The 12,281-nt window shown below is 53.5% G+C and overlaps 1 protein-coding gene across 1 annotated transcript in view; it reads left to right on the top strand.

Annotated features, from left to right (window-relative positions):
- DISP3 (dispatched RND transporter family member 3) overlaps positions 1-12,281 on the top strand; it is a 363,985-nt gene that overhangs the window by 217,584 nt on the left and 134,120 nt on the right. Inside the window, exons 8-9 of the mRNA XM_088457578.1 lie at positions 3,127-3,272; positions 3,704-3,865. Of these exons, the coding sequence (XP_088313704.1) occupies positions 3,127-3,272; positions 3,704-3,865 (308 nt within the window). The remainder of the gene's footprint in view (positions 1-3,126; positions 3,273-3,703; positions 3,866-12,281) is intronic.

Genomic DNA, 12,281 nt, shown 5'->3' with positions numbered 1-12,281 from the left:
AGGCAGCGTCTAGGGATGCAGCACTAGGATTGCTGTTGTGCCTGTATTGTGTCCAGCTCTCCTGGCCTCCCCTATCTCTTCCCTGGCCCTTCCCCATGAGGCCATGGCCCTCTCTCAGGTGCACTATATTATGTCCCTATTTATCCCCAGCATCTCCTGGCCTCCGTATCTTATCCCTGACCCTTCCCCATGAGGCCATGGCCCTCTCTCAGGTGCACTATATTATGTCCCTATTTATCCCCAGCATCTCCTGGCCTCCCCGATCTCTTCCCTGGCCCTTCCCCATGAGGCCATGGCCCTCTCTCAGGTGCACTATATTATGTCCCTATTTATCCCCAGCATCTCCTGGCCTCCCCTATATCTTCCCTGACCCTTCCCCATGAGGCCATGGCCCTCTCTCAGGTGCACTATATTATGTCCCTATTTATCCCCGGCATCTCCAGGCCACCCCTATCTCTTCCCTGGCCCTTCCCCATGAGGCCATGGCCCTCTCTCAGGTGCACTATATTATGTCCCTATTTATCCCCAGCATCTCCTGGCCTCCCCTATCTCTTCCCTGGCCCTTCCCCATGAGGCCATGGCCCTCAGGTGCACTATATTATGTCCCTATTTATCCCCAGCATCTCCTGGCCTCCGTATCTTATCCCTGACCCTTCCCCATGAGGCCATGGCCCTCTCTCAGGTGCACTATATTATGTCCCTATTTATCCCCAGCATCCCCTGGCCTCTCCTATCTCTTCCCTGGCCCTTCCCCATGAGGCCATGGCCCTCTCTCAGGTGCACTATACTGTGTCCCTATTTATCCCCAGGATCTCCTGGCCTCCCCTATCTCTTCCCTGGCCCTTCCCCATGAGACCATGGCACTCTCTCAGGTGCACTATATTATGTCCCTATTTATCACTAGCATCTCCTGGCCTTTCCTATCTCTTCCCTGGCCCTTCCCCATGAGACCATGGCACTCTCTCAGGTGCACTATATTATGTCCCTATTTATCCCCAGCATCTCCTGGCCTCCCCTATCTCTTCCCTGGCCCTTCCCCATGAGGCCATGGCTCTCTCTCAGGTGCACTATATTATGTCCCTATTTATCCCCAGCATCTCCTGGCCTCCCCTATCTCTTCCCTGGCCCTTCCCCATGAGGCCATGGCCCTCTCTCAGGTGCACTATATTATGTCCCTATTTATCCCCGGCATCTCCTGGCCTTTCCTATCTCTTCCCTGGCCCTTCCCCATGAGGCCATGGCCCTCTCTCAGGTTCACTATATTATGTCCCTATTTATCCCCAGCATCTCCCGGCCTCCCCTATCTCTTCCCTGGCCCTTCCCCATGAGGCCATGGCCCTCTCTCAGGTGCACTATACTATGTCCCTATTTATCCCCAGGATCTCCTGGCCTCCCCTATCAATTCCCTGAACCTTCCCCATGAGGCCATGGCCCTCTCTCAGGTGCACTATATTATGTCCCTATTTATCCCCGGCATCTCCTGGCCTCCGTATCTCTTCCCTGTCCCTTCCCCATGAGGCCATGGCCCTCTCTCAGGTGCACTATATTATGTCCCTATTTATCCCCAGCATCTCCTGGCCTCCCCTATCTCTTCCCTGGCCCTTCCCCATGAGGCCATGGCCCTCTCTCAGGTGCACTACATTATGTCCTTATTTATCCCCAGCATTTTCTGGCCTCCCCTATCTCTTCCCTGGCCCTTCCCCATGAGACCATGGCACTCTCTCAGGTGCACTATGCTATGTCCCTATTTATCCCCAGCATCTCCTGGCCTCCGTATCTTATCCCTGACCCTTCCCCATGAGGCCATGGCCCTCTCTCAGGTGCACTATATTATGTCCCTATTTATCCCCAGCATCTCCTGACCTCCCCTATCTCTTCCCTGACCCTTCCCCATGAGGCCATGGCCCTCTCTCAGGTGCACTATATTATGTCCCTATTTATCCCCAGCATCTCCTGGCCTCCGTATCTCTTCCCTGGCCCTTCCCCATGAGGCCATGGCCCTCTCTCAGGTGCACTATATTATGTCCCTATTTATCCCCGGCATCTCCTGGCCTCCGTATCTCTTCCCTGGCCCTTCCCCATGAGGCCATGGCCCTTTATCAGGTGCACTATAGTATGTCCCTATTTGCAAAATAAGGGAGGGGGGTGACAATGCTTTCTCTGGCACAGGGCACCAAAAAGTCTAGTTACGGATCTGCCCAGACCAAACTAGCCAATGCCACATAGTAAGTAACATTATGGATAGCCCAAAACTTACTACAGTATATTACAGTTGAAACTGAATTTGCAATTTTGGATGGAATTATTCATTAAGAAGGGACTATCGGAGAGATCTGTGTCACTGGTATATCAGAAAATATAAATGCAGGTAAGAGTCCCACTACAAGCTAGCGTATGTATGATAGATAGACCCGTCCTTATTTATCATACAAGTAAAGGTACCCGGCATACGTCTGGTCAGCTCATTCTGCACCCTCTCCCGTCCCAGTCACACCCCCTCTCTGCCCCGTCCCCCTGTATTGCTTACCCCATTCCCAGGGATAGATAATTGAGAGATTTAATTATAGATTAAAAATGGATGGATATGAGGTGGAATGATGGATGGATGGATATGAGGTTGGATGGATATGAGGATGGATGGATGGATATGAGATGAATGATGGATGGATGGATATGAGGTGGAATGATGGATGGATATGAGGTTGGATGGATATGAGGATGGATGGATGGATATGAGGTGGAATGATGGATGGATGGATGGATATGAGGTTGGATGGATGGATATGAGGTGGAATAAATGGATGGATATGAGGTTGGATGGATGGACATGAGGTTGGATGGTTATGAGGTGGAATAAAGGCTGGATGGATATGAGGATGGATGGAATAACGGATGGATTTATAGGATGTTGGATGGATGGATAGGATGTTCAATGGATGGATGGATATGAGGTTTTATGGATGGATATAAGGTGGATCGATGATGGATGGTAGGTACACTGGTAACACTAAGTCTGTCCCTGCTGTGGGTGGGAGTGTGGGTTTCTGGGATATCTCTCACCCTGCACACACCCCTGAGGATAGTACCTACGTGTTTGTGCTTCTCATTGCCTTTCTCTGTGTTTAGTTGCAGTGAGAAGTGTCTGAAGAGAAACCGTGTGGACATCCATGAACAGCTGCTGGTGGGCCATAACCCCTGCTGCAGGCCAGTCCCCGGCACTATTCCCTACCTAGATGATGACATCCCTCTGTTAACAGTTGAGGAAGACTCAGGTTGGCTGATTGTAGATTAATCTTTAAAGGATATTTTTAATGATCACTATATCTGAAGTTGCTCACACAGATCTATCAGCAGAAGGTGGATGAGGCCTTAGAGCATCTCCCGTCTTTCATGGACATTTCATCTCAGGGTTTTACAAATATCTGATTGTGTTGTATAGAAACTCTCTAACCGGGTGTATTTAGCGTCACCCAGTTCGTACCATAGTTTATCCTGCTGCTCCTGTACCCTAATGCTCTCTGCATTCAGGCATTACTAGGAATTGCAGCTTTTCCCACACAAGGCAACAGCTTCATCCACATGGCAACACACATCATCAATAATAAAACTAGGCTCTGGCCGTATACCGAAACATTACAGGTGACCGCTTTTCTGTAACTTTTCTTGTATCATGTGGAAACTGTAACCCTTCCTCTCTCTCTAGTGGTCTTGGAATTTGGGGATGTGCCTCTGGTTTCTGTGCTCCCGGATCATTTGGAACACCAGACAGACACAGACAGAAGAGATGAAGTGATAAGGTGGCTACATACCGTCTTGCACCATTGCGTCCTATGGACCAGCTACAAGGGACGGCACATCACTGTTGGTAAAAAATATTGTCACTTGTTGAGTAATACCCGTCATTCATAGGTGCCTGTGTGATGGGGGAGGATGTGTAGCAGTGTACATGGGATCAGCATAGGTGCCTGTGTGATGGGGGAGGTCGTGCAGCAGTGTACACGGGATCAGCATAGGCGCCTGTGTGATGGGGGAAGTCGTGCAGCAGTGTACATGGGATCAGCATAGGTGCCTGTGTGATGGGGGGAGGTCGTGCAGCAGTGTACACGGGATCAGCATAGGCACCTGTGTGATGGGGGAAGTCGTGCAGCAGTATACATGGGATCAGCATAGGTGCCTGTGTGATGGGGGAAGTCGTGCAGCAGTGTACACGGGATCAGCATAGGCACCTGTGTGATGGGGGAAGTCGTGCAGCAGTATACATGGGATCAGCATAGGTGCCTGTGTGATGGGGGAAGTCGTGCAGCAGTGTACACGGGATCAGCATAGGTGCCTGTGTGATGGGGGGAGGTCGTGCAGCAGTGTTCACGGGATCAGCATAGGTGCCTGTGTGATGGGGGGAGGATGTGTAGCAGTGTACATGGGATCGGCATAGGTGCCTGTGTGATGGGGGAAGTCGTGCAGCAGTGTACACGGGATCAGCATAGGTGCCTGTGTGATGGGGGGAGGTCGTGCAGCAGTGTTCACGGGATCAGCATAGGTGCCTGTGTGATGGGGGGAGGATGTGTAGCAGTGTACATGGGATCAGCATAGGTGCCTGTGTGATGGGGGAGGTCGTGCAGCAGTGTACATGGGATCAGCATAGGTGCCTGTGTGATGGGGGAGGATGTGTAGCAGTGTACATGGGATCAGCATAGGTGCCTGTGTGATAGGGGGGAGGATGTGCTGCAGTGTACATGGGATCAGCATAGGTGCCTGTGTGATGGGGGAGGATGTGTAGCAGTGTACATGGGATCAGCATAGGTGCCTGTGTGATGGGGGGGAGGCTGTGTAGCAGTGTACATGGGATCAGCATAGGTGCCTGTGTGATGGGGGGGAGGCTGTGTAGCAGTGTACATGGGACCAGCATAGGTGCCTGTGTGATGGGGGAGGATGTGCAGCAGTGTACATGGGATCAGCATAGGTTCCTGTGTGATGGGGGAGGTCGTGCAGCAGTGTACACGGGATCGGCATAGGTGCCTGTGTGATGGGGGAGGATGTGTAGCAGTGTACACGGGATCGGCATAGGTGCCTGTGTGATGGGGGAGGATGTGTAGCAGTGTACACGGGATCAGCATAGGTGCCTGTGTGATAGGGGGGAGGATGTGTAGCAGTGTACATGGGATCAGCATAGGTGCCTGTGTGATGGGGGAGGATGTGTAGCAGTGTACATGGGATCAGCATAGGTGCCTGTGTGATGGGGGAGGATGTGCAGCAGTGTACATGGGATCGGCATAGGTGCCTGTGTGATGGGGGGGAGGCTGTGTAGCAGTGTACATGGGGTCAGCATAGGTGCCTGTGTGATAGGGGGGAGGATGTGTAGCAGTGTACATGGGATCGGCATAGGTGCCTGTGTGATAGGGGGGAGGCTGTGTAGCAGTGTACATGGGATCGGCATAGGTGCCTGTGTGATAGGGGGGAGGCTGTGTAGCAGTGTACATGGGGCCAGCATAGGTGCCTGTGTGATGGGGGAGGATGTGCAGCAGTGTACATGGGATCAGCATAGGTTCCTGTGTGATGGGGGAGGTCGTACAGCAGTGTACACGGGATCGGCATAGGTGCCTGTGTGATGGGGGAGGATGTGTAGCAGTGTACACGGGATCGGCATAGGTGCCTGTGTGATGGGGGAGGATGTGTAGCAGTGTACACGGGATCAGCATAGGTGCATGTGTGATAGGGGGGAGGATGTGTAGCAGTGTACATGGGATCAGCATAGGTGCCTGTGTGATGGGGGAGGATGTGTAGCAGTGTACACGGGATCAGCATAGGTGCATGTGTGATAGGGGGGAGGATGTGTAGCAGTGTACATGGGATCAGCATAGGTGCCTGTGTGATGGGGGAGGATGTGCAGCAGTGTACATGGGATCGGCATAGGTGCCTGTGTGATGGGGGGGAGGCTGTGTAGCAGTGTACATGGGGTCAGCATAGGTGCCTGTGTGATAGGGGGGAGGATGTGTAGCAGTGTACATGGGATCAGCATAGGTGCCTGTGTGATAGGGGGGAGGCTGTGTAGCAGTGTACATGGGGTCAGCATAGGTGCCTGTGTGATAGGGGGGAGGCTGTGTAGCAGTGTACATGGGATCAGCATAGGTGCCTGTGTGATGGGGGAGGATGTGTAGCAGTGTACATGGGATCGGCATAGGTGCCTGTGTGATGGGGAGGATGTGTAGCAGTGTACACGGGATCAGCATAGGTGCCTGTGTGATGGGGGAGGCTGTGTAGCAGTGTACATCGGATCAGCATAGGTGCCTGTGTGATGGGGGAGGATGTGTAGCAGTGTACACGGGATCGGCATAGGTGCCTGTGTGATGGGGGAGGATGTGTAGCAGTGTACACGGGATCGGCATAGGTGCCTGTGTGATGGGGGAGGATGTGTAGCAGTGTACACGGGATCAGCATAGGTGCATGTGTGATAGGGGGGAGGATGTGTAGCAGTGTACATGGGATCAGCATAGGTGCCTGTGTGATGGGGGAGGATGTGTAGCAGTGTACATGGGATCGGCATAGGTGCCTGTGTGATGGGGGAGGATGTGCAGCAGTGTACATGGGATCGGCATAGGTGCCTGTGTGATGGGGGGGAGGATGTGTAGCAGTGTACATGGGATCGGCATAGGTGCCTGTGTGATAGGGGGGAGGATGTGTAGCAGTGTACACGGGATCAGCATAGGTGCCTGTGTGATGGGGGAGGATGTGTAGCAGTGTACACGGGATCAGCATAGGTGCCTGTGTGATGGGAGAGTCTGTGTAGCAGTGTACATGGGATCAGCATAGGTGCCTGTGTGATGGGGGAGGATGTGTAGCAGTGTACACGGGATCAGCATAGGTGCCTGTGTGATGGGGGAGGATGTGTAGCAGTGTACACGGGATCAGCATAGGTGCCTGTGTGATGGGGGAGGATGTGTAGCAGTGTACACGGGATCAGCATAGGTGCCTGTGTGATGGGGGGAGGATGTGTAGCAGTGTACATGGGATCAGCATAGGTGCCTGTGTGATAGGGGGGAGGATGTGTAGCAGTGTACACGGGATCAGCATAGGTGCCTGTGTGATGGGGGAGGATGTGTAGCAGTGTACACGGGATCAGCATAGGTGCCTGTGTGATGGGAGAGTCTGTGTAGCAGTGTACATGGGATCAGCATAGGTGCCTGTGTGATGGGGGAGGATGTGTAGCAGTGTACACGGGATCAGCATAGGTGCCTGTGTGATGGGGGAGGATGTGTAGCAGTGTACACGGGATCAGCATAGGTGCCTGTGTGATGGGGGAGGATGTGTAGCAGTGTACACGGGATCAGCATAGGTGCCTGTGTGATGGGGGGATGATGTGTAGCAGTGTACACGGGATCAGCATAGGTGCCTGTGTGATAGGGGGGAGGATGTGTAGCAGTGTACACGGGATCAGCATAGGTGCCTGTGTGATGGGAGAGTCTGTGTAGCAGTGTACATGGGATCAGCATAGGTGCCTGTGTGATGGGGGAGGATGTGTAGCAGTGTACACGGGATCAGCATAGGTGCCTGTGTGATGGGGGAGGATGTGTAGCAGTGTACACGGGATCAGCATAGGTGCCTGTGTGATGGGAGAGTCTGTGTAGCAGTGTACACGGGATCAGCATAGGTGCCTGTGTGATGGGGGAGGATGTGTAGCAGTGTACACGGGATCAGCATAGGTGCCTGTGTGATGGGGGAGGATGTGTAGCAGTGTACACGGGATCAGCATAGGTGCCTGTGTGATGGGGGGAGGATGTGTAGCAGTGTACATGGGATCAGCATAGGTGCCTGTGTGATAGGGGGGAGGATGTGTAGCAGTGTACACGGGATCAGCATAGGTGCCTGTGTGATGGGGGTGGATGTGTAGCAGTGTACACGGGATCAGCATAGGTGCCTGTGTGATGGGAGAGTCTGTGTAGCAGTGTACACGGGATCAGCATAGGTGCCTGTGTGATGGGGGAGGATGTGTAGCAGTGTACACGGGATCAGCATAGGTGCCTGTGTGATGGGGGAGGATGTGTAGCAGTGTACACGGGATCAGCATAGGTGCCTGTGTGATGGGGGAGGATGTGTAGCAGTGTACACGGGATCAGCATAGGTGCCTGTGTGATGGGGGGAGGATGTGCAGTAGTGTACATGGGATCAGCATAGGTGCCTGTGTGATGGGGGAGTCTGTGTAGCAGTGTACATGGGATCAGCATAGGTGCCTGTGTGATTTGGGAGGATGTGTAGCAGTGTACATGGGATCAGCATAGGTGCCTGTGTGATAGGGGGGAGGATGTGTAGCTGTGTACATGGGATCAGCATAGGTGCCTGTGTGATTTGGGAGGATGTGTAGCAGTGTACATGGGATCAGCATAGGTGCCTGTGTGATAGGGGGGAGGATGTGTAGCAGTGTACATGGGATCAGCATAGGTGCCTGTGTGATAGGGGGGAGGATGTGTAGCAGTGTACATGGGATCAGCATAGGTGCCTGTGTGAAGGGGGAGGATGTGTAGCTGTGTACACGGGATCAGCATAGGTGCCTGTGTGATGGGAGAGTCTGTGTAGCAGTGTACATGGGATCAGCATAGGTGCCTGTGTGATGGGGGAGGATGTGTAGCAGTGTACACGGGATCAGCATAGGTGCCTGTGTGATGGGGGAGGATGTGTAGCAGTGTACACGGGATCAGCATAGGTGCCTGTGTGATGGGGGAGGATGTGTAGCAGTGTACACGGGATCAGCATAGGTGCCTGTGTGATGGGGGGAGGATGTGCAGTAGTGTACATGGGATCAGCATAGGTGCCTGTGTGATGGGGGAGTCTGTGTAGCAGTGTACATGGGATCAGCATAGGTGCCTGTGTGATTTGGGAGGATGTGTAGCAGTGTACATGGGATCAGCATAGGTGCCTGTGTGATAGGGGGGAGGATGTGTAGCTGTGTACATGGGATCAGCATAGGTGCCTGTGTGATTTGGGAGGATGTGTAGCAGTGTACATGGGATCAGCATAGGTGCCTGTGTGATAGGGGGGAGGATGTGTAGCAGTGTACATGGGATCAGCATAGGTGCCTGTGTGATGGGGGAGTCTGTGTAGCAGTGTACATGGGATCAGCATAGGTGCCTGTGTGATGGGGGAGGATGTGTAGCAGTGTACATGGGATCAGCATAGGTGCCTGTGTGATGGGGGAAGTCGTGCAGCAGTGTACATGGGATCAGCATAGGTGCCTGTGTGATGGGGGAAGTCGTGCAGCAGTGTACATGGGATCGGCATAGGTGCCTGTGTGATGGGGGGGAGGATGTGTAGCAGTGTACATGGGATCAGCATAGGTGCCTGTGTGATGGGGGGAGGATGTGTAGCAGTGTACATGGGATCAGCATAGGTGCCTGTGTGATGGGGGAGTCTGTGTAGCAGTGTACATGGGATCAGCATAGGTGCCTGTGTGATGGGGGAGGATGTGTAGCAGTGTACACGGGATCAGCATAGGTGCCTGTGTGATGGGGGGAGGATGTGCAGTAGTGTACATGGGATCAGCATAGGTGCCTGTGTGATGGGGGAGTCTGTGTAGCAGTGTACATGGGATCAGCATAGGTGCCTGTGTGATAGGGGGGAGGATGTGTAGCTGTGTACATGGGATCAGCATAGGTGCCTGTGTGATTTGGGAGGATGTGTAGCAGTGTACATGGGATCAGCATAGGTGCCTGTGTGATAGGGGGGAGGATGTGTAGCAGTGTACATGGGATCAGCATAGGTGCCTGTGTGATAGGGGGGAGGATGTGTAGCAGTGTACATGGGATCAGCATAGGTGCCTGTGTGATGGGGGAGGATGTGTAGCGGTGTACACGGGATCAGCATAGGTGCCTGTGTGATGGGAGAGTCTGTGTAGCAGTGTACATGGGATCAGCATAGGTGCCTGTGTGATGGGGGAGGATGTGTAGCAGTGTACACGGGATCAGCATAGGTGCCTGTGTGATGGGGGAGGATGTGTAGCAGTGTACACGGGATCAGCATAGGTGCCTGTGTGATGGGGGGAGGATGTGCAGTAGTGTACATGGGATCAGCATAGGTGCCTGTGTGATGGGGGAGTCTGTGTAGCAGTGTACATGGGATCAGCATAGGTGCCTGTGTGATTTGGGAGGATGTGTAGCAGTGTACATGGGATCAGCATAGGTGCCTGTGTGATAGGGGGGAGGATGTGTAGCTGTGTACATGGGATCAGCATAGGTGCCTGTGTGATTTGGGAGGATGTGTAGCAGTGTACATGGGATCAGCATAGGTGCCTGTGTGATAGGGGGGAGGATGTGTAGCAGTGTACACGGGATCGGCATAGGTGCCTGTGTGATGGGGGAGTCTGTGTAGCAGTGTACATGGGATCGGCATAGGTGCCTGTGTGATGGGGGGAAGGCTGTGCAGCAGTGTACATGGGATCAGCATAGGTGCCTGTGTGATTTCGGAGGATGTGTAGCAGTGTACATGGGATCAGCATAGGTGCCTGTGTGATGGGGGAGGATGTGCAGCAGTGTACATGGGATCAGCATAGGTGCCTGTGTGATAGGGGGGAGGATGTGTAGCAGTGTACATCGGATCCGCATAGGTGCCTGTGTGATAGGGGGGAGGATGTGTAGCTGTGTACATGGGATCAGCATAGGTGCCTGTGTGATTTGGGAGGATGTGTAGCAGTGTACATGGGATCAGCATAGGTGCCTGTGTGATGGGGGGAGGATGTGTAGCAGTGTACACGGGATCAGCATAGGTGCCTGTGTGATGGGGGAGGATGTGTAGCAGTGTACACAGGATCAGCATAGGTGCCTGTGTGATGGGAGAGTCTGTGTAGCAGTGTACATGGGATCAGCATAGGTGCCTGTGTGATGGGGGAGGATGTGTAGCAGTGTACACGGGATCAGCATAGGTGTCTGTGTGATGGGGGAGGATGTGTAGCAGTGTACACGGGATCAGCATAGGTGCCTGTGTGATGGGGGGAGGATGTGTAGCAGTGTACATGGGATCAGCATAGGTGACTGTGTGATAGGGGGGAGGATGTGTAGCAGTGTACACGGGATCAGCATAGGTGCCTGTGTGATGGGGGAGGATGTGTAGCAGTGTACACGGGATCAGCATAGGTGCCTGTGTGATGGGAGAGTCTGTGTAGCAGTGTACACGGGATCAGCATAGGTGCCTGTGTGATGGGGGAGGATGTGTAGCAGTGTACACGGGATCAGCATAGGTGCCTGTGTGATGGGGGAGGATGTGTAGCAGTGTACACGGGATCAGGATAGGTGCCTGTGTGATGGGGGAGGATGTGTAGCAGTGTACACGGGATCAGCATAGGTGCCTGTGTGATGGGGGGAGGATGTGTAGCAGTGTACATGGGATCAGCATAGGTGCCTGTGTGATAGGGGGGAGGATGTGTAGCAGTGTACACGGGATCAGCATAGGTGCCTGTGTGATGGGGGAGGATGTGTAGCAGTGTACACGGGATCAGCATAGGTGCCTGTGTGATGGGAGAGTCTGTGTAGCAGTGTACATGGGATCAGCATAGGTGCCTGTGTGATGGGGGAGGATGTGTAGCAGTGTACACGGGATCAGCATAGGTGCCTGTGTGATGGGGGAGGATGTGTAGCAGTGTACACGGGATCAGCATAGGTGCCTGTGTGATGGGGGAGGATGTGTAGCAGTGTACACGGGATCAGCATAGGTGCCTGTGTGATGGGGGGAGGATGTGTAGCAGTGTACACGGGATCAGCATAGGTGCCTGTGTGATAGGGGGGAGGATGTGTAGCAGTGTACACGGGATCAGCATATGTGCCTGTGTGATGGGAGAGTCTGTGTAGCAGTGTACATGGGATCAGCATAGGTGCCTGTGTGATGGGGGAGGATGTGTAGCAGTGTACACGGGATCAGCATAGGTGCCTGTGTGATGGGGGAGGATGTGTAGCAGTGTACACGGGATCAGCATAGGTGCCTGTGTGATGGGAGAGTCTGTGTAGCAGTGTACATGGGATCAGCATAGGTGCCTGTGTGATGGGGGAGGATGTGTAGCAGTGTACACGGGATCAGCATAGGTGCCTGTGTGATGGGGGAGGATGTGTAGCAGTGTGCACGGGATCAGCATAGGTGCCTGTGTGATGGGGGGAGGATGTGTAGCAGTGTACATGGGATCAGCATAGGTGCCTGTGTGATAAGGGGGAGGATGTGTAGCAGTGTACACGGGATCAGCATAGGTGCCGGTGTGATGGGGGTGGATGTGTAGCAGTGTACACGGGATCAGCATAGGTGCCTGTGTG

The sequence above is a fragment of the Taudactylus pleione genome, unplaced genomic scaffold (assembly GCF_031769625.1).
Source record: "Taudactylus pleione unplaced genomic scaffold, aTauple2 ptg000770l, whole genome shotgun sequence".
Lineage (NCBI taxonomy): Eukaryota > Metazoa > Chordata > Amphibia > Anura > Myobatrachidae > Taudactylus > Taudactylus pleione.
This window is presented reverse-complemented; position numbering and strand designations above follow the sequence as displayed.